We start from the raw sequence: 22,427 nt of genomic DNA, 5'->3' as shown, positions 1-22,427 counted from the left end.
CCTTTTTAGTGGGGGTCTTTGTCTGGTTTTGGAATCAAGGTCATGCTGGCTTCATAGAAAGAGTTTGGAAGTTTTCCTTCCATTTCTATTCTTTGGGACAGCTTCAAGAGAGTACGTGTTAACTCTTCCTTAAATGTTTGGTAGAATTCCCCTGGAAAGTCATCTGGCCCTGGACTCTTGTTTTTTTTGGGAGATTTTTGATTCCTAATTCGATTTCTTTACTGGTTATGGGTCTGTTCAAATTCTCTGTTTCTTCCTGTTTCAGTTTTGGTAGTGTATATGTTTCTAGGAATTTGTCCATTTCTTCCAGATTGCCCATTTTATTGGCATATAATTGCTCATAATATTCTCTTATTATTATTTTTATTTTGCTGTGTTGGTTGTGATCTCTCCTCTTTCGTTCTTGATTTTATTTATTTGGGTCCTTTCCTTTTTCTTTTTCTTTTTGGTCAAACTGGCTAGTGGTTTATCAGTTTTGTTAATTCGTTCAAAGAACCAGCTTCTGGTTTCATTGATCTGCTCTATTGTTTTTTGGTTTCGATGGCATTGATTTCCACTCTAATCTTTATTATTTCCTGTCTTCTGCTGGTTTTGGGGTTTATTTGCTATTCTTTTTCCAGCTCTTTAAGGTGTAAGGTTAGGTTGTGTATCTGAGACCTTTCTTCCTTCTTTAGGAAGGTCTGGATTGCTATATACTTCCCTCTTATGGGAACCTGCATTGCAGAGGTTTTGGGCTGTAGTGTTATGATTTTCACTGGCTTCCATGTCCTTTTTAATTTCTTCCTTAACTTCTTGGTTAGCCCATTAATTCTTTAGTAGGATGTTCTTTAGTCTCCAAGTATTTGTTACCTTTCCGAATTTTTTCTTGTGGTTGATTTTGAGTTTCATAGCATCGTGGTCTGAAAATATGCATGGTATGATCTCGATCTTTTAGTACTTGTTGATGGCGGATTTGTGTCCCAGTATGTGATCTATTCTGGAGGATGTTCCATGTGCACTGGAGAAGAATGTATATTCTGCTGCTTTAGGATGAAATGTTCAGAATATATCTGTTCAGTCCATCTGGTCCAGTATGTCATTCAAAGCCATTGTTTTCTTGTTGATTTTCTGGTTTAGATGATCTGTCCATTGCTGTAAGTGCGGCATTGAATCCCCTACTATTATGGTATTATCAGTAAGTTTCTTTATGTTTGTGATTAATTCATTTATATATTTGGGTTTTCCCACATTTGGAGCATAAATGTTTACAGTTGTTAGTCTTCTTGGTGGATAGACCCCTTAATTATGATATAATGCCTGCTTCACCTCTTATTACATTCTTTATTTTAAAGTTTAGATTATCTGATATCAGTATGGCTATTCTGGCTTTCTTTTGGTGACCATTAGCATGATAGATGGTTCTCCATCCCCTTACTTTCAATATGAAGATGTCTTTCGGTCTAAAGTGGGTCTCTTGTAAACAGCATATAGATGGATCTTGTTTTCTTATCCATTCTGTTACCCTATGTCTTTTGATGGGAGCATTTAGTCCATTGACATTTAGAGTGAGTACTGAAAGATATGAATTTATTGACATTATGTTGCTTCTAGAGTTGGAGTTTCTGGTGGTGTTCTCTGGTCATTTCTAGTCTTTGATGCTTTTGGTATGTATGTATGTATGTATGTATGTATGTATGTATATCTTTTCTCCCCCAAGAGAGTCCCTGTTAAAATCTCTTCCAGGGCTGGTTTAGTGGTCACAAACTCCTTTAATTTTTGTTTGTGTGGGAAACTTTTTATTTCTCCTTCTATTTTGAATGACAGTCTTGCTGGATAAAGAATTCCTGGCTGCATATTTTTCTGATTCAGCACATTGAATATATCCTCCCACTCCTTTCTGGCCTGCCACGTTTCTGTGGATAGGTCTGCTGCAAACCTGATCTGTATTCCCTTGTAGGTTAAGGACCCTTTTTTTCCCTTCCTGCTTTCATGATTCTTTCCTTGCCAGAGTAATTTGTGAATTTGACTATGGTATGTCTTGTTGGTGGCTGTTTTGTATTGAATCTAATGTGAGTCCTCTGTGCTTCCTGGATTTTGATGTCTGTGTCTTTCCCCAGGTTAGCAAAGTTCTCTGCTATGATTTGCTCACATAACCTTTCTACCCACTTTTCTCTCTCTTCATCTTCTGGGACCCCTATGATTCTGATGTTGTTCCTTTTTAGTGAGTCACTGATTTCTCTAAATCTTAAATCATGCTTTTTTGCCTTAGTCTCCCTCTTTTTTTCTGCTTCATTATTCCCCATAAGTTTGTCCTCTCTATCTCTGATTCTCTGCTCTGCCTCATGCATCCTTGTCATCATGGCATCCATTCGAGATTGCAGCTTAGTTATACCATTTTTTTATGTGATCCTGACTAGCTTTTGCTTCCTTTATCTCTGCAGAAAGGGATTCTAATCTGTTTTCGACTCCAGCTAGTATTCTTACTATCGTGATTCTAAATTCTGTTTCAGACATCTTGTTGCATCTGTGTTGGTCAAGTTCCTGGCAGTCGTTTCTTCCTGCTCTTTCTTTTGGGGTGAAATCCTTCACTTCATCATTTTGAAGGGAGAAAAGTCATTAATGAGGTAAAAAAAAAATTAAAATTAAAAAAATAAAATTAAAAAATTAAAAACAACACACACACACACACATATAAATCAAATAAATGATGCTAGATCCTAGGTGTGTTTTGGTCTGGGTGTTTAAAGGGGCTTAATAGATTAGAGAAAAAAGGGGAAAGAAAAAAAAAGGAAATCATTTGAAAATTTGAAAAACTGAATACACTGAAATAGAATAAAATGAAATGATGGAAATAAAATAGAATTTGAAAAAAATTACACAACAAAAGTAAAAAATATAGTAGAAAAAAATTAAAGGTATTTTTAATAAAAATTGAAAATGAAAATTTTTCTGTATTCATGAAAAAGAAATGAAAGAGAAAAAGAATATTGAATAGATGGACCAGTGAACAAACTGAAATATGATTGAAATGACTTCATTTTTGCCTAGAAGTCAAACTATGAATCGCTTTATATTCCATAAACTAAGCAGGTGGAGAGATTTGTGTTCCTGAAGAGTCAGGTTGGCCCAGTTGGACTGGGCTTAGTGTAACAACTCTGTTCTCCACTAGATGGCGCTGCTTAGTTTACTGGTGTGAATTGTGGTGGAGCTTGTAGGTGTGTATGCCCATGAGCAGGAGGGGTGAAAATGGCATCACCCAGCTACCCAGTCTCTAGTATCAGAACTCTGTTCTCCCCATCCATAATTGTGCACCTGTCCTTTGTCTCTGGCTTCTGTCCACTCCCCACTCCTACACTGTCCATGACCAAACCCCAGGAAGCTCCTCCCTCCTGAGTTTTATCTCAAATGTGGCTGTTTTTCCTGACCCCTTACTTCTGAGGGACTGTGGCTTTGACCCATTCCGCCTCTCTACGGGAGGGCCTAACTGAGCAATGGCTGGGCTCCTGGCCACACCCAGGAACATTCACGGGAACATGCTGCTGCTGATGCCCAGAGACTGTGGCTGGGTGCCTGGCCACACCCAGGAACATTCATGGGAACATGCTGCTGCTGATGCCCAGAGACTGTGGCTGGGTGCCAGCCCACCCCGGAAAAAGTTCCCGAGATGGTGTAGCAGCAGCGTTTCAGGGATTAGGGAAAATCACAACACACATCTGGCACCAGGCTTCACCCCCAACGACCTTGTTCTAGCACCAGCAAATGTGGGTGTTCTTCTGAGGCCACTGGGGCCTTTCCCTGGGGGAGGCCACACAGCCTCTATCAGATGTCCTCCCAGCAGGGGAACCGCCTCTCCTCGTGTGGCCGGAAGACCCCCGGACTTCACTTTGCTCCAGGGGATTTGCCCTTCTTACCAGAGCACCTCCAGGTATCAAGCTGTGGAGTTTCAGACTCTGTGCTCCCCCTGTTTATAGAGTTCTAATGGAATTTAAGCCCTCTCCTTTCTCCTTTCTCCCTTTTTAGTTCAGTCCCTTTGGCTGTTTCCACTTTTCCACTTTCTCTCCAGCTGATTTTGGGGGGGTGCTTTTCCCATACTCTCCCCTCCTCTCTGTCCTCTCTCCACAGGCAAAAACTGCTCCCTGCCCTCCACGGCTTCTCTCTCCCCCAGTTGACCTCTCCACATTGCATACCTGCTGAGTTCTGTGGTTAAGGTTGTACAGATCGTTGTGTTAATCCTCAAATCAGTTTTCTAGGTGTGCAGGATGCTTTAGTGTTGATCTGGCTGTATTTCATGGACGCGAGACACAAAAAAAACTTCCATGCTGTTCCACCATCTTGGGTCCTCCCCCCAGTTAAGTATTTTTAAATGTACCAGGGAGGAAATGGGAACTGAACAGAGATGAGATGGGGTAGGTATGAAACAGCATGCTAAGTTTGAGACTGTGAGGTAGAAAAATAGGGCAGAGGAAGAAGAAGACATCTGCTGTCCCCAAGACGTGCTACATCCAGATCTCTGGTCTTTGGGAGTTAGAGTAGACACAGAATGTCCTTGAAACATTTGTAAATGAGTATACATATAAAAAAATAATAGAGATTCTATTATCTGACTAGACTTTAGTTTTTTGGCTTATATATATATATATATATAAATATGTCTATTTGCAAGATTCTAGCCAGCCATTTGAAGGTATGTGTGTGTGTGTGTGTGTGTGTGTGTGTGTGTATGTGTATTGAGGTTCAGGGTCAGGGGATTCGGTCTCATGCAAACAGGAAAAGGGTAACTGCATAGCTAAGAAAAGGGCAGATTGGGAAACACAGTTAATAATATAATAAGAAGAGACAGAGATAACAGGAAAGTAGAGGAAAAAGAAACAGTAAATGGAAGGAACTCTATTTAGAAACATACAAAGAAAAGATTTTGCTGTAACCCATGTAATCATAGAAATGTAGATTTGGAGGGCTGACCTCAAGTATGGCAAATAGCTTTCTTGTGATTCCAAATGAGAACCCATCATATCTCAAATGAGGCTAATGCTATAATACTTTTAACAACTATTCTATAATCAAACCTACTTCTTTAAAGGAAACCATGTACCTACCCTTTGAGGAGCATAAACAGGATATGAGGATGAGCACTAATGTACTCCACAGTAGGACTCCGAGTGCCTATCTGTCTTCTCAGGATGTTGTTAAATATCTGGGTCACATCTTTTTTTCCCTGTTAAAGAAACAACCAACCATTAAATTGCACACTTGAAATAGTTTAATTATGGAGTGTAAGTTTTATCTCAAAAGCTGTGTATACACACATACACACACACCAAGAGAAATAGCACTCTTCTTTGTAATATCCAAAAACATTAACTTATTCTTGTCATATATCTTTAGTCAGCTGTACTTTCATACATTCAAACAGTCTACAAAATGGATGCAGCTCTTTTCCAAAGGATTTGCACTGTGGTTAATTTGAATAGTAGAAGTCTGTTCTCACTGTCGTAAATGAAATGGCACAGAAGAATATAAAACAGCAGTGAATTGAATTCTTTATGCTTTTTTACTATTTAGCTTTATATAAGAAGAAATTAAGATTAACATTTTTAAGCCTTCATAAACAAGGAGGGAAAATGGTGAAGGAAAATAAAGATTTTAGGAAATGTAGGGTGGAATCAAATTCCTGTTTCTTACATGTACTTTTAAGTAATTTCTTCCCTCTACTTTATCCATTCCCAAGTTGGTGTATTACCAAAAAAAAAAAAAAAAAAAAGATCAGTTTTCTATTAGGTGAATATATATGATTTAGGTGATATTAAGAGATCATATTTAACCTAGAGGACAGACGGGACCACTCAGTCCTAGTAGCTGAAGCCAGAAGAACTATAGCCAGTCTCAGACAGAACTTTTTAGAGTCCTCATATACCAGACTTCCAGTCTTACACACCCTACAACCTCAGGCTAGTCTGCTTCACCAACTGAAGCTCTGAATGGAATAGGAGGTTGTTTTCTGTTTTGTTTTGTTTTGTTTCTTTGTTTTGTTTTTTGTTTTTAAGATTTTATTTTTAAGTAATCTCTACACCCAATGTGGGGCTTGAACTCACAACCCAGGGATTAAGAGTTGTGTGCTCTTCTGACTGAGCCATCCAGGTACCCAGAACAGGAGATTTTTATATGAAAATAAGGACAAGAATGACATTCCATTCTCAGTTACTATGGCCCTGATTCTGGCCTTCATCTCTCAACTGAACTGTCAAAGAGCATCTTCCAGTTATGCCCTCCACTTCAAAGCAGTCTTCACTCTGCAGAGTGAGCTTACTAAAAATGCAAATAACTATGCCATTCTCTTCTCTTTTTAAAAATGTTTATTATTTTGAGAGAGAGAGAGAGAGAGAGAGAGAGAGAGAGAGAGATCACATAGGTGGGAAAGGGGCAGAGAGAAAGGGAAAGAGAAAATACCAAGCAGGCTCCATGCTGTCAGCTCAGAGCCTGACATGGGGCTCGATCCCATGAACTGTGAGATCATGATCTGAGTTGAAATCAAGAGTTGGACACTTAACCGACTGAGCCACCAAGGCGCCCCACCATTCTATTCTCTTAATCTCTTCACTGCCCCCCTTTTGCTTTGAAAAAGTCCAGTACCTTCCATGATCTGAACCTTGCCTACCTTTCCAGCCACTTCTCTTACTTTTCAATTCCTACTTCAAGTTCTATTAATAACAAATTGCTGTATTGCATACACTTATACACAATCTTTCATTTCTGTACCTTTATTCATGTTGTATTTGTCCTGAATGCTCTTCCTTCCTTTCTTTTCCTAGCTAAATCTTAGTCATCCTGTAATCGGGGCATAGGGGTGCAAGAGCACCTGGTTCTGGGGGTCCCAAACAGACCAGGTTAAGCCACGTGCCACTGACAAAATCCACAAGTAGAGAGATGAGTGAGGGTGACCCAAGAAAGGGATTTATTTTGGTGAGGCCAACACTGGGAAGACAGCAGACTAGCGTCTCAAAGACTGTTTCCAAAGTGCTGAAAATACTTCTAGGTTTATATAAGGAGAATGTGGGACAAAGGTTGGTGGGTACATGTGGGTAAGCTATAAAGATCATTGTCTTGGGGTCAGTCACGTGGGGTCTTGCTGATGTCACAGCAGACCTCATTGCTTGCGGGGATAGTTGTGGTTCCCGCCAAGGGATGCTTTGCCTGCAGGGGTCTTTTGCCTAAGTTAAGAGATAAGCTGGAAAGAACAACTTAATCAATACGAAAGTACAGACAGGTCAAAATGGAGGTAGTCGAAGTCCTCTTTTAATCCTTCAGATTCAGTTCAGGAGTACTCATCTCTGAGATAACTGTTCTTCTCTGTATTACAACAACATCTTTGCCTACGTAGACCAGTAGGTCTCCTCTTTCCTGTCTACCACTACCTCCATCTCTACCACGGTCAACTTATTAAGAAGTGCTTACTCTGTGCCAGGCACTTATACTAAGAACTTTATATGTATTTTCCAATCCTCATAACAACCTTATAATGTACATCTTATAAGTAAGGAAATTAAGGACTAGTGAGGTTACCTTACTCAGGTGGCATGTGAGAAAGCCACAACTCCATCCCAAACTGATGGAATCCAGAGTCTAGGTTCTTAGCCATCATACTAAGCTGACTCCAACAATGAGCACAGAACACTGAAATTAATGAATTTCGTCTCTAAAGTCCTCATCACACTGTTAGCTCCCAAGGAAAGCCATATTTCAATGTCCATAGTAGGGACCAATAGATAGCAGCATTCAATATTGACTGTCCTGACTTACTACTTTAGAGGCATAGTCATTTGTAAACCCTTTAGCACAAACAGAGACCACTGAATCTCGCTTATCTATTATTGAGGCACTTTTTTAATAATAAAAGAACTAGGACTCAAAAGGAAAAGAAGACAATAAGATTATTCAATTAATTACTCAATCTTAAAGCTATTAGACATATGAAATGTGTACTAAGGACTGATTAAGAATACTAACATAGAAAAATATTCTTAAAGAATATCTGAAAGGATAAAATATTCTTAAAGGATTAACTTTGTCAAAAATTGGCTTGAGGGCACCTGGGTGGCTCGGTCAGTTAAGCATCAGACTCTTTATTTTGGCTCAGGTCGTGATCTTACAGTTTGTGAGTTCAAACCCCACATCAGGCTGTGCGGTGACAGCGTGGAACCTAATTGGGATTTTCTCTCTCCCTCTGTCTCTGCCCCTTCCCTACTCGTGTGTGCACCTGGGTGTGTGCTCTCTCTCTCTCTCTCGAAAATAAATAAACTTAAAAAAAACTGGCTCAAAATGGATCACAGACTTAAATATAAAACGTAGAACTATAAAACTTCTAGAAAAAAATAGAGGAAAATCCTCAGGAACTAGATTTAGGCATATGATTCTTAAACTTGACACTAAAAGCACAATCTGTAAAACAAAAACAGACTTGTTTAAGACAAGTCTTAAATAAACTTCATCAAAATTCAGGACTTAAGCTTTGCAAAAGATCTTGTTAATAGTATGAAAAGACAAGGTACAGTCTAGGAGAACTTCATAACATATATATGACAAAAACCTAGTGTCTAGAATATGTAAAGAGTCCTCAGAACTTTTTTTTGAATGTTTATTTATTTTGAGAGAGAGACAGAGAACAAGCAGGGAAGTTGCAGAGATGGAGAGAGAGAATCCCAAGCAGGCTCCACACTCAGCACAGAGCCTGACACGGGGCTCGATCTTACGACCATGACTGATGTTCTGAGCTGAAATCAAGAGTCAGATGCTTAACTGACTGAGCCACCCAGGTGGTCCCCTCAGAACTTAACAGTACAAAATACAAACCAATTAGAAAATGGACAAAAGACATGAAGAGATATTTCACCAAAGATCTACAGATGACTACAAGCACATAAAAGATGTTCAACATAATTAGCCATTAGGGAAATGCAAATTAAGACCACCAGGAGAAATTACTACATATACCTATCAAAATGGCTAAAATAAAAAAGTGACAACAGCAAATGCTGACAAAGATGCAGAGAAACCGCACTTGTATACTGCTGGTGGGAGATCTAATATGTATGGTCAATCTGGAAAACGATTTGGCAATTTCTTTAAAAACTTAACATGCAACTACTATATTGGTGTTGCACTCCTAGTATTTATCACAGAGAAATGAAACTTGGCCATGAATGCTCATAGCAGCTTTATTTATGATAACCAAAAGCTAGAAACAACCTAGAAATCCTTCCACAGGTAAATGGTGAAACAGACTATGCTACATCCATACCAGGGGCTCAGCAATAAAAAAGGAATGCTTTTTTTTTTTTTTTTTAAAGCTTACTTATTTATTATTTGGGTGAGGGGCAAAGAGAAGGAAGGGAGAGAGAGAAACCCAAGCAGGCTCTGTGCCACTAGTGTGGAGCCCGATGCAGGGTTGGATCTCACAAACTCTGAGATCATGATCTGAGCAGAATTCAAGAGTCGGATGCTTAACTGACTGAGCCACTCAGGTGCCCCCAAAAGGAATGAACTTTGATACATGCAACAGCCTGGATGAATCTTGAGGAATTATGCTGAGTGAAAAGTGCCAGCAACAAAAGGTTACACAATCTAAATGTCCATCGACAGACAAATGGGTAAGAGAGATGTGATATATATACACTGTAATATCACACAGCTATAAAAAAGAATAAGATTGTGCCATCTGAGACAATATGGATGGACATAAAGAGTATTATTCTAAGTGAAATAAGTCAGACTGAGGAAGATGAATACCATATGATTTCACTCATGTGGAATCTAAAAAAAAACCCACAAATGAATAAACAAGTAAAATGCAGTAATAGACCTATAAACACAGAATGAATTCATGGTTACCAGAGGAGAGGAAAGTGGGGGTATTGGTAAAATGGGTGAAGGGGAGTAGGAAAACAGGCTTCCAGTTATGGAAGAAATAAATCAAGACAGCATAATGAAAATAGTCAATGATATTGTAATAGTGATATATGGGAATAGACGGTAGCTACACTTGTGGTGAGTACAGCATAAATTATAAACTTATGGAATCACTATGTTGTACACCTGAAACTAATGTAACATTGTGTGTCAACTCAAAAAAAATTTTTTAAAGGATTACACATTGTCCAGTTACATGATATTCTTGAATTGACAAAATTACAGAAATGAAGAACAGATTAGTAGTTGCTAGAGGTCAGAGGTGAGTGGCTATAAAAGGGCAAGTGGAGGGATCTTTGTAGTGATGGAAAATTTCTATATCTTGACTTTATCAATATCAATATCCTCATCACGTTACTGCCCTATAGTTTTGCAGGATATTGCCATCAGGGAAACTGGGCAAGGTACATGAGATTTCCCTGCATTATTTATTATTGCTTTTCTTATTGGAGCAAGCTGGTGGAAGAAAGCAGGGGAAGCGCCCACTAGCTCTTCTGGGCCCTTTGGAAGACTGTAGCCAGCAAGTAGATCCATGTTAATTAAAGGCCAGAACCTCACACAGCAGCTTGTAAAGTATGCATCAAACCCCCTTCCAGAGAAAGACTGGGAGATGGTTGTTTCTGTCGGCTTCCTCTGTGCCTAGCCCGGGGGAGTCAGGGATAGTTACAGCAAGTGCTCATGCACCCGTGAACTGCTCCTTTGTTTGCTAGAGTCCTTTGGGACTCGTGAATGCAAGCCCTTTTAGCTTTCATACATAGGTGATTTGGGGGCCCATCCCTCAGCTGACAGCCTTAAAAGTAGGGGCACTAGATGTGTGGTTCAAACCCTTTGCTCCTCAAAGAGAAGATGGGTGTTAGGATTCCCTCCCAACAGCATGGTGCTATGCCAGTGGGTAGGGTCTATGGCCAGAGTATGTCTCAGCTTTTCCCACTCATTTTGAAGTGGGTATTTTCTCAGTTGCTCAATGAGTAGGGATCACTTAGCTGAATTTCTGGGTTTCTCTCAGAGGGAATTCCCACATGTATAACTGTACATTCTGTTTATCCATAGGAGGAGGGAAATTCAGGAGCCTCCTATGTTGTCATCTAAGTCCAGAGTCCCAGAATTAATTTTTTTTAATATTTTAATGTTTATTTATTTTTGAGAGAGAGAGAGCACGAGTGGGGGAGGGGCAGAGAGAGAGGGAGACACAGAATCTGAAGCAGGCTCCAGGCTCCAGGCTCCAGGCTCCAGGCTCCAGGCTCCAAGTTGTGAGCACAGAGTCTGATGTGGGGCTCAAACTCATAAACTGTGAGATCATGACCTAAGCTAAAGTCAGATTCTTAACTGACTGGGCCACCCAGGTGCCCCATCCCAGAATTTTTTAAATGGTAAAATTTGATGCTGGTTCTCATACATTGCTGGTGAGGATATAAAGCAATTAAATAATACCTGAATGATGTTCTAGAATCTCAAACTGGGAAATCTAGCCTGAGGAAATAATCCTAAGTAACAATGTTAAATACAGAAGAAAAATTTCAGGCACAGAGGTCTTAATCATAGTGGTGATACTATAGAGTTAGAAACAATATGTCCAGAATTAGGCATGCTTACATAAATTATGGTATATGTAACTGACAGAAATAATATCAAAATGTTGGTAATAATTAAATATAAGAAAAATCTATGGCTATCCATTGCTTTCACTTTATTCCGTGGAGAGAAACAGAGAGGGGTGGAAATAAGGGAGAAAGAGAGAGAATTAAGAAAGCAGAAAAGAAAGGGAGCCAGGGAAGAAGAAAGAAGAATTTAAGAAAAGAGGAGTAAGAAAGATAAAAAAAACAAACAACAAAAAAAACACAGGCACTTGGGAAAGCAAATTATACCTTCCTTTAAGAAAAAACACTACATAAAATCCAAATTTAGAAAATTAGAGCTGAGCCTTCAATTTAAAAGGATGTATTAGATGGAGCACCCAGTGTCCCAGTTGGTTGGGTGTCTGGCTCTTGATTTTGGTGCAGGTCATGATCCCCGGATTGTGGGATCGAGCCCCAAGTCAGGCTCCACACCCAACACGTAGCCTGCTTTGGATTCTCTCTCACCCTCTCTCTCTGCCTCTCCCCTGCTCGCACTCTCTCTCTCTCTCTCTCTCTCAAAATAAATAAATGTTTAAAAACAAATAAAAGGATGCTTTAGGGTCAGTTGCTCTCATAATTTTAAAATACTAAAAAAGGTTCTAGTATGCTACTTCATGCTATCTCAATTTCATTTATATAGATGTTAAGCAGTACACTTGTATAAGAAGTACAGCTGTAAATATAAATAAAATTTAAAATTTAAAATGAAATTTAAATTAAAAATAAAATGTTTTATTCAAACCATTCTAGACTCTATAGTAATACTACATAATATCAGTCCTCTTTGAAAAGTCATAAGAGCATGTTTTTCATACTTCCCAGTGAAATGCCACAACAACATTTCCATACGGCATTCCAGTGAACAGTAGAAATGAAGCTCCACAGAACTCTATCCAACTTTTACACAGAGAAAAACATTCTTCTGGTTCATTAGCAAATAGTGTGCAAAGGCAAAGGAAGCCCCCTGTGGATAACAAAAACAAGCTCTGATACCAGGAACAGTTTCTCACATCAGAGGAAAGGATCAGAATGGAAAGGATTAGAGAAACCTTAAACAGGTACAAGATGATTAATGATGGTCTTTCCATAACTCATAACCTATGCAGATATCCATTCATCACACTAACTAGAGTAAAGCCTTAACTATTTCAAAACCAGTCTTCAGCCAACCATCAGACTGCTAGGTCTCAAGTTCTAGATCTAGAAGTGGTCAGAAAAAAAAAGACAAGAAAATGTTTCATGATAATAAAACAACATCTAGAAATGACCAAAAATGCCTTAAATTAGCCAGTAATTCTAAAATAACATATAATGTAAGTGAACAGATACCAAACCTGAAGAAGCACTTGCGTTAAGCTGGCAAAATCAAAAAGGTAAGCCCTGACGGGAGATGCTCAAAGATTATTTGCAGAATGAATGATACATATGGAAGTATCACCGGAGTTAAATAAGGAAAAAGAAAAAGAAGGAAGAAAGAAGCAATAAACAGCAATCAGAAGTAACTAATGATAAAGAGCACCCTTCGCTGATAACATAAGTAAGAGAAGGCAAATACAGGAGTAAAACAGAGCAGGCACCCACTTTAAAGTTGTAACCATTGACTTGTATACAAGATATATAAAGAATTCTCAAAATTCAACAACCAAATAAAAAGAGGGCAAAAGATCTATATAGACAATTCACAAAGGAAGAGATGTGGTGGCAAATGAACACATGAGAAGATGCTCAACAACATGAGTCATTAGGAGGCTGCAAATTAAAATCACAATGATATACCACCAACACTTACATCAGTGACTGAAGTTAAAAACCAAAGCCAAAGCAAACAAACAAAAAATCCAAATACTGCCCAATAATCCTACTCCTAGGTATTTACCCAAGTGAAATGAAAACCTACATTGGCACACACAACTGTACATAAATGGTTATAAAGGTTTTATTTGTAATTTGAAATTCCTCAAATATCCTTCAACTGGAGAATGGATAAATGGTCTGTGGTATATCCATGCAGTGGAATACTACTCAGCGATGAAAAGGAACAAACTCCTGATACACAGGAACAACATGGACGAATCCTAAATGCATTATACTATATGCAAGAAGACAGACTCAAAAGGCTACATTTTGCACGATTCCATTTACACACCTACAAAGGCAAACAATACAGGGACAGAAGATGGAACAGTGGTTGCCAGCAGCAGATGGTAGGAAAAGGAGAGGATTACAAAGGGGCAAGGGAAAATTTGGGGGGTGATGGAATTTTCCTATATCACAGAACTGCATATTAAAAAGAGAGAATGTCACTGTTTGTAAATTATACCTTAACTTTTAAAAAGATGAAACATAATTGTAGCCATTGACTTCTCTCCTCTGTTCGCTTCTTTCTCCCTTCTGCTCCTGTACAGGTTGGCCTTGCGGAGTGGGACGGGGAGAGCTAAGGTGTGTAGGGCAAATGTTTGTACTGACTTTCGGGAGCAGAACTAGATAAGCAGAGCTGGGGGTGGGGAGTATTCACTGCATGGATGAGCGCTTTTGCAGGGGACTAAAATTCAAGCTAAACTAACTTACAGGTACTGGGAAAGTTTCGAAGAACCCAAACACAGGCTAGCTCAGGATGAGTTGCTCTCAAATTTTTTTCAGTATAATTATATTTACCTATGACACGGATCCCATCAAGGATGGCCCTCTATCTCTCTCTGACCCTTTATTTCTCTCCCTATCATCATTCTTCTTTCTGTCTTTTCTGCAGGCTGGCTTCCTACTTTTTTCATTTACATGGTAGGAAACCTGACCATCGATACAGAACTCGCGTGGAATACCATTAGCTCCTGGTTGGAGACTGAGGTTCTACCTCAGTTTTACTTCCAGAATCCTGCAGAATACTGTGGTCCTGTCCCTTTGATCAGATATCCACTACTAAGCCAATCAGCTGTGTGTGGGGGGCAGGGTGTCAAGCCACGCAAAATGGCTGCTCCCACTGTAACCACGTGGGTGGGGAAGGAGCCAGTGTTCCCCAGAAAGCAGAGGGGACAAAACATTCTGTACATTATACATGGCATGAGCAGTCTTAATCTTTATGGCAGGTTACATTGCTTAAAAAGTATAGTAGGGTCAAAGTAAAATGGTCACTGTCTTTATAGGGAGAATACAACCAATTAACATGTTATGCTTCTGATTAAGGGCCTGATTCCAACACCATTTTAAATCACCTACATATTATGTACCTTTATAGGATAAATGCTTCTAAAGTTTATATTCATTATTTTAAGAGAGCATTAGGGTAACAATAACATAAAATTCCATTTAATATGATATAGTATTTCCTCACCTGTAATTGTAAATTCTGTAATTTAATTTGTTTAATGGCAGGTGCAAAATATATAAACAACCAAACAGAATGAAGACCAAGTAGAATCAATGCCCTATACACATGGTAAGCATTTCAAATTATGCATGAAGCATAGTCAGAGTTTATGTCTTAAGCCTTTATGATTTTTCGTTTTTATAGTAATAAAACCAAAGGCGAAGGACCACTTTAAAGAGGAGGCCAGGGAACAGAAAAGGATTTTTAAAAAGGGACAGAAATCTTCAAAAATTTAGGACCATAAAATGGGTTAATGAGAAGCTGATACTGAAGTACTCATTTTGCTGACTTTTATTTAATGTAGCAAGAATTAAGCCTTAGAGATTAAATTATCATAGCAGAAAGTTTTCTGCTTCTTTGAACTACTTTCTAATTCAGCCCGAACAGATGACTTTGCATCCACCCTAGTTTTGCAAGGCACACCTGCCTTTCTTTAAAATGAATGCATCAATAAATTTCATCCTTTGATCTCCTATCACATTGTGTTTCAAAACATCAGAGTCTGAAGCTGTGTCTTGAATAGTGGCCAAACCTCAAAAAACACAGCTCTGAGTTTGATCCTGAGCCCATAAAATCTGAAGATTTGCAATCTCAGCCACAAGTCTTTTTTTTTTTTTTAACCTCATAATAATATGCAGAAGTAGTTCCTTTCTGTCAGCAACTTTAAGGCCTAAAGGATTAGATTAAAAATTTATGGCTATAAAGTAATGAGACTTTCTTTTTTTTTTTTTTAATTTTTTTTAATGTTTTATTTATTTTTGAGACAGAGACAGAGCATGAGCAAGGGAGGGGCAGAGAGAAAGGGAGACACAGAATCTGAAGCAGGCTCCAGGCTCTGAGCTGTCAGCACAGAGCCCAATGAGGGGCTCCAACCCACAAACTGGGAGATCACAACCTGAGCTGAAGTTGGGCGCTTAACCAACTGAGCCACCCAGGCGCCCCATTTTTTTTTTTTTAATATTTATTTTTGAGAGTGAGAGAGACACAGAGTGTGAGTGGGGGAGGGGCAGAGAGAGAGGGAGACACAGAATCCAAAGCAGGCCCCAGGCTCTGAGCTGTCAGCACAGAGCCCAGCGTGGGGCTTGAACTCACAAACTGTGAGATCATGACCTGAGCTGAAGTCGGCCACTTAACTGACTGAGCCACCCACAATTTTAACTCGAAGGTGTGCCTCCTAACTACCCTTATTTACAAAATAGTAGGATACTCCAGTACTTTCCCCTCCCCAATGGACCACTTTGCTCTGGATTCCTGAAGGAGAAATGGGTTTGTCACACAGTTTCCCAAGGCAGTGCCTGCTACCCAATCTAAGCCACTGCCATGGCCACCATCACTGTTGTCAGCTCTGGATTCTGAACCCCTGCTCCAAGCTCCCCTCAACCCTGTTCCCGGTCCTTCCTCCTGCAGCTAGTTATTTCCTCAACACCCTGTTGCCTCCAAGTATAGAAAACCACCCTTTCTCCTTCACTCAGCATATACTGTTAGTACATAGTTCTTTTATCAAAGGTTTAACGGTAACAAAGGGCAATTATAGCATAGTGCAGAAACAATTTCAAATTGAATTCTATGAATCGCTATTTTTAAAGGTTTGTCAGAATTCCTGATCATCTTTTTCCTTAAGTCCCTTCTCTCTGTCATGGTTCTGGAATCTCTTTCCCTCACTCCAAAACTTTCCCCTACTTCCATCAATCATAGCCAAAGAGAGGGCATTTCTCAAATTTCTGTTACTTTACTCTGCAAAAGGAAATTTAAGCTCTTCCCTTTTAGTCTTTTCCTTCCAGACATTGCCTAGAGACCTAAACTTTTACAACTAACAAAAAAACCCATCTCGGTGTCTTCTAAAAGTTCACTTTTCTCTGTAAGGAATGTCCCATCCTTTTAGTTTATCTGACAAAAGCTATAGCCCATCCCTAAATAATATCTTTTTCTTCCTGTTATAAACACATACCAGAAATTTTGCAGTCAGATGACTATTGTACTCTCCAAAAACCCCATGAGAGGCTATTCACTTACTAGAATGTTATCATCGCTCTTGAATTATCTTCTAAACAATTTACTAATTCTTCAAGAAAACTGGCTTATTGCTGCATTCAGAACACTTTCCTTTGGTCTAATTCCCTTACCTCTGCTTCAGTCTCTCATTCTCATGCCTACATTCATTCATTCATTCACTCAACCAACCAGTGTGTATAGCATTAGGTGTGGGAAACAGGGTTCTAGTACTCAAGATACTTTCAATCCAGAAGGGACTATACCAGTTCTACCTACGAACCAAGAGACAAGGAGGGCAGAGTTCTGTGTGATTAGACTGAGTTCTAAAGTTAGGATGAATTTTTTCAAGCTCTCACTAGCTTATATGGATACTTTAGGCTTGAGATAGAAAGATGCTGCTTTGCAGGCTGACGGTTAGTACCTCCAGTCCATAGAGATATATAGCATATTTCTGCAAGTAAGCTAATAATGCTACAAATGGTGCCTCCTTCCTGAAAATACTGTATGTCATCAGTGGAATGCTTAAAATTGAACTGTCCTAAATTTTAACTGCTTTTCACTTAGTCAACCAAGAAGTACTTATAACTGTCTATTTTTTTATGGTCTTGAGAAGGACAGCCGCACCTACTGAATATCACATTCATTTATAACAGAGTTCTAGGCATCATCTTACATCAGTTGAATGGACAAGGTCAAGAAAGAACTGTCAGGTCAATTATACCTTAGTAAAGTTGAAAACAAAAAGAACTGTCTGCTGTTTTATTGCTAACAACAATAGATCTTCATAATGTTAGTTCTGAGTCAACAGTAAAAAATTATATCTAGAATACTACTTTGGAGAAGGGCAAGTATACAATGCATTTTAGACAAAATGTAATCCACAAAAGTAATTTGTTTGACTTCCTTTATTTGAAGAATTAATCTTCACTTACATGGAAAATGAAAATATTCAGAAAGATACTTCTTTCCCTAAGGATTCCAGACAGTAAAAGTTGACTTGATAATGTGTAAGTCAACTTTTAGGCAACTGGATGTCTTAATCCAAAAATATTTTTTTAATGTTTATTTATTTGTTGAGAGATGGGAGGCAAACAGAGAGAGAGAGAGAGAGAGAGAGAGACGTCAAGCAGGCTCCCCACTGTCAGCACGGAGCCTGATGTGGGGCTCGAACTCACAAACCTTGAGATCATGACCTGAGTCAAAACCAAGAGTCAGACACTTAACTGACAGTCTTGTATAAGTAGTTCTTATTGTTCCTCTTTTGTTATCTAAGCCAACGCTAAGCAAAGTTGCAAGATACCCTAAGTCTGTCTTGATATACTCTTACCTCCCTAATTCTTGGGTAGTGCTTTGAACCAACACTATTCTGTGGCTGCTCAAGACTTTCCTAGTTCACTGGACCTCATGACATCTCATCCCTGACTCATTCTTCAAAACATAACCATCCTTGGTCATATTTCTTCCAGCATCCAACTGCAAATTGGGCTAATCGCATAAACCAACTCAAGCTAACATATTAATTAATCACGATAATGGCTTAATATACTGCTGCTTTGAGGGAAATCTGCAAAACAATAGATTTATAGAAATATAATACCATAATCCAAGAGTAGGGAGTATTTTTCCCATTTATGGTCACTGATTAACTAAATCTAAAATTAAAATAATAAACAAAAAAAATCAAGGGTTATAACAAAAATAAACCAGCTTACATTTAACTTCAGTTTAAGAGAGGAAATAAGAATATACTATCTGACATTTGTGTATAGTCTGTACATGTATTTATTGTTCTTATACAACATGTATTTTTTAAATTCAGTTTAATATTTAAAACTGCTGGAAGTTCATACTTTTCCTATTTGAGAGATGACAAAAGTTAGTCTCAAAGAGGTTACATTACTATCAAATGGCACAGCAGGGACTCTAAACAATTTTAATTCCAAGTATTTTTCCACTAGGCACGACTCCTATAAATGTTCATAATATCTCATTTGAAACTAAATAAAAGAAACATGAAAATACACAGATGCAATGATAAAACTACACTTCATTCCACATATGGCCAGTTTAAAAAGTGAAGAGTAAGATGGGGAGCGCGAGTGAGCGAGCTAGGCAAGAGGAGAAAGTAGGAAAAGAGATTATTGAGCAGAAATGTCAAAGACAGAAGAATAGATAAGGGAAGGAAAGAAAGAAAAAGGCAGGTGTGTCTGAAAGGAAGGATGAGTTGAAGTCTGGACCCTTTGGGGTCCTCCACTCAGTATAGTGTTCAGCCAACACACCTGGCTTCATGTCTCCAGAACAGTCTTGCTCTGCATTCCTCCTCCCCATGCCCTCAGCCAAAAATCTTCCCCTATCTAAGCCATCCAGAGAGCTGTGAGCTAGTATTTCCAAAGATCCCCAGAGCCCTGACCTTATCTTGGTCTAATCACTGTAATCACCATAATTAGTTTTCCTTTCATCTCCTCAGTGAGAAAACTAAAAGCTATTTCAGAAATTTGCATTTTCTTCTATCTCTGAAAATCAATAGAAACCCAAGCACTTAGTAATGGTGGTAACAAAACAGCAAACAAATCAAAGCTAAGACTTCCATCACTCAAACAGCCAATGGCCAAACTTGCCTTACATACAGCCTGTTCACTGAAAAACACTGCTCTCAGGCCACAGGTAATTAAATGCCTATACTTATTCACCATTTAACATTTCTAAATTTTTTTTTTATTTAGCTCACTTATTATCTAGATAAATGAGGTATAACTGCTTTCAAAATGAGATAAATATCCTATATTACTAGCATTTAACAAACTTCTTAAATCATTGGTATAATACTTTATAACTAAATGAACAGGCCTGAGAGACATTAAGTTTGAATACAGCTTAGGCTCTTAAGTACCTGAGTGACTGCACAAATTACTTATTATCTTTGAACTTTAGGTTCTTCATCAGTAAAATGAGGCTAATCATATAGTAGCAATCACATAGGTAGTTTTAAGAATTAAAGGAGATGAGGGCGTGAGGGGTGAGTTAAATGGGTGATGGGCATTAAGGAGGCACTCTTCTGAATGAGCACTGGGTGTCATATGTAAGAGATGAGTCACTGGGTTCTACTCCTGAATCCAGGACTATACTGTATGTTAACTAACTTGAGAATAAAAATTAAAAAAAAAAGGGGGGGGGGATTAAAGGAGATGAGTGCTTAGAACTGTATGGCATGTGTAAGCACTCAAAGTTATCTCTTATTATTACTATTATTATTGACCACCAACCTTGCTACCTACCGGCAGAAAACTTAACTATAAGATACATTTTTGCTTTATTAAAGAAATTTTAGAAGTTTTAGAAAAATACTGGGGTTTTATATAATATATGAATGGTAATAATAGAAAAAGTCAAGTATTTATGATCTTGTATACACTAAAATTAAAAAACAGAAGCGTCATCCTTTTACAGATAGTTTACCTCAAAGTCTATCAGCTGTAGGTCAGCAATCAATGTCACCAGCAGGCCACTGTTATAGAGCTCTTGTGCGAGCTGAGCCACGGCTTCTGTGGGAGGCTCCTTGTCATTTGTACCACACAGAATTTCTTTCATTGCTTGCAGTGATTTCGACACTTCCTCAGAAGCCTGGTGAACAAAAAATACACTCATAGTTATGAGGAATGAATATTTTCAAGCTATCAACAAACAAACGAACAAATCTACTTTCTGGATCCTGTTTATTTATGATCAAAGAACACTACAGTTACAAACAAAAAAACACTTTTTCATAGACATTTCTTTTTCTATTTTGGAAAATGTTGCAAAAATTTATTCACATAAAAAATATCTCTAGTATTTCTAGTTAGTCAACATAATTAAAAAACAATCTTCTTTTAAAACATATTCAGGGTCCTTGGGTGGCTCACTCAGTTAGTCATCTGACTCTTGATTTTGGCTCAGGTCATGATCTCACAGTTCATGAGTTCAAGCCCCACACTGGGCTCTATGCTGACAGTGCAGAGCCAGCTTGGGATTCTCTCTCTTTCCCCTCTCTCTCTCTTGCTCCCACTCCTCCCTCTCTCTTTCTCTCTCTTTCTCTCTCTCTCTCAAACTTAAAAAAAAAAAAAAAAACTTTTAAAACCATACTCATAGTCCAACTTTGCTAGTAATTAACTATAAATTTTACTCTTAAAAATTAAATTGACTGTTTTGAAGACCTATCCTACGAGTAGCTACTTGTCTTTATTCAAAGCATTTGTTAAGGTTTTTCAACAAATTCCTATTACTCTGATTTTTTAACGGACTAAGTAATAAAACTGAATTGTTGGGGCATCTGGGTGGTTCAGTCGGTTAAGCATCCAACTCTTGATTTCAGTTCAGGTCATGATATCATGGTTTGTGAGTTTGAGCCACACGTTGGTCTCTGCACTGACAGCTCAGAGCTTGGAGTCTGCTTCAGATTCTGTGTCTCCCCCTCTCTCTGCCCCTCCCGGGCTCACACTCTGTCTCTCTCTCTCTCCCTCAAAAATAAACATTAAAAAATTTTTTTAAGAAAAAATTTTAAAAATTAAAAAAAAAAATTGTCAAACACACAATTATCAAAACCCATTAAATTTTGTTAATCCACTTATCTCTCCCACATAATCATTGCCTTTTTTTGCTATCTAGGAAACTTAAAAAAAAAATTCTCCATATTTTAAAGAATAATAGGAAAATCCATAGAAGTAGAAAGTAGATTTAGTGGGTGCTCAGGCTTGGGGAAGGGAGAATGAAGAATGACTGCTAACAAGTACAGGATTTATTTTGGGGGTGGTGAAAATGTTCTGGAATTTGATATTGGTGATGATTGTGGAACCTTGTGAGAATACTAAAAATCACTGAATTGTAAATTTTAAAGTTTGCCCTTTAAAGGAGCAAATTATATGGCATGTGAATTTACTCAATAAATCTTTTTTAATTAATGCAGGCGAGCAAAGGAGAACAGGCCAATCAGTTAACAATTTAATTTGCTGAATATTTTAAAAGAAATATAGTTTTATACTTTCAAGTGTACTACTGTAATCATTATAATTGAAGCAGGAAATTAAGAGAATAAGGCAAATTAAATAAAAGTAATTCATAGCAGCATAACACTACTTTAAAAACATAATTTCCAGATACATCTTAAGATCTGACTGAAACAATCCTTAATTTATTAAAGGTTGGAAGTCTCTTCAAAGTGTGAGATTTATTCAGAGAAGAGTACTTTATATTGTACATAGTTTAGAATAATTATAAAGCAAACAGCTATGTGACCATAACACAGGGCAAGAACACAGTATTTTCAGAAACCCTGAAGTCACCTGAAGGCAACCTTTTCAACCTAGAAGAAAATATTTTTATGTCTTTGATGAGCATCATTTCTTTAGTTTTCTTTATAGTTTTCTTACTTGTGTTTGCATTCCAAAACAATATAGTCTAGTCCTGCCAATTTTGAACTTTTTTTTTTTTTTCAACGTTTTTTATTTATTGTTGGGACAGAGAGAGACAGAGCATGA

The 22,427-nt window shown here is 38.2% G+C and overlaps 1 protein-coding gene across 6 annotated transcripts in view; it reads right to left on the bottom strand.

Annotated features, from left to right (window-relative positions):
• CAB39L (calcium binding protein 39 like) overlaps positions 1-22,427 on the bottom strand; it is a 129,819-nt gene that overhangs the window by 57,298 nt on the left and 50,094 nt on the right. For all 6 annotated transcript variants that reach the window (XM_049646897.1, XM_049646893.1, XM_049646896.1 and 3 more), the window contains 2 exons: positions 20,371-20,535; positions 5,076-5,194 (listed from right to left, as the gene is read on the bottom strand). In XM_049646897.1, the coding sequence (XP_049502854.1) occupies positions 5,076-5,194; positions 20,371-20,535 (284 nt within the window). The remainder of the gene's footprint in view (positions 1-5,075; positions 5,195-20,370; positions 20,536-22,427) is intronic.

This window comes from Panthera uncia, assembly GCF_023721935.1.
Source record: "Panthera uncia isolate 11264 chromosome A1 unlocalized genomic scaffold, Puncia_PCG_1.0 HiC_scaffold_16, whole genome shotgun sequence".
Taxonomy (NCBI): Eukaryota; Metazoa; Chordata; class Mammalia; order Carnivora; family Felidae; genus Panthera; species Panthera uncia.
The sequence above is the reverse complement of the archived record's forward strand: the minus strand, read 5'-3'. Positions and strand labels throughout refer to the sequence as shown.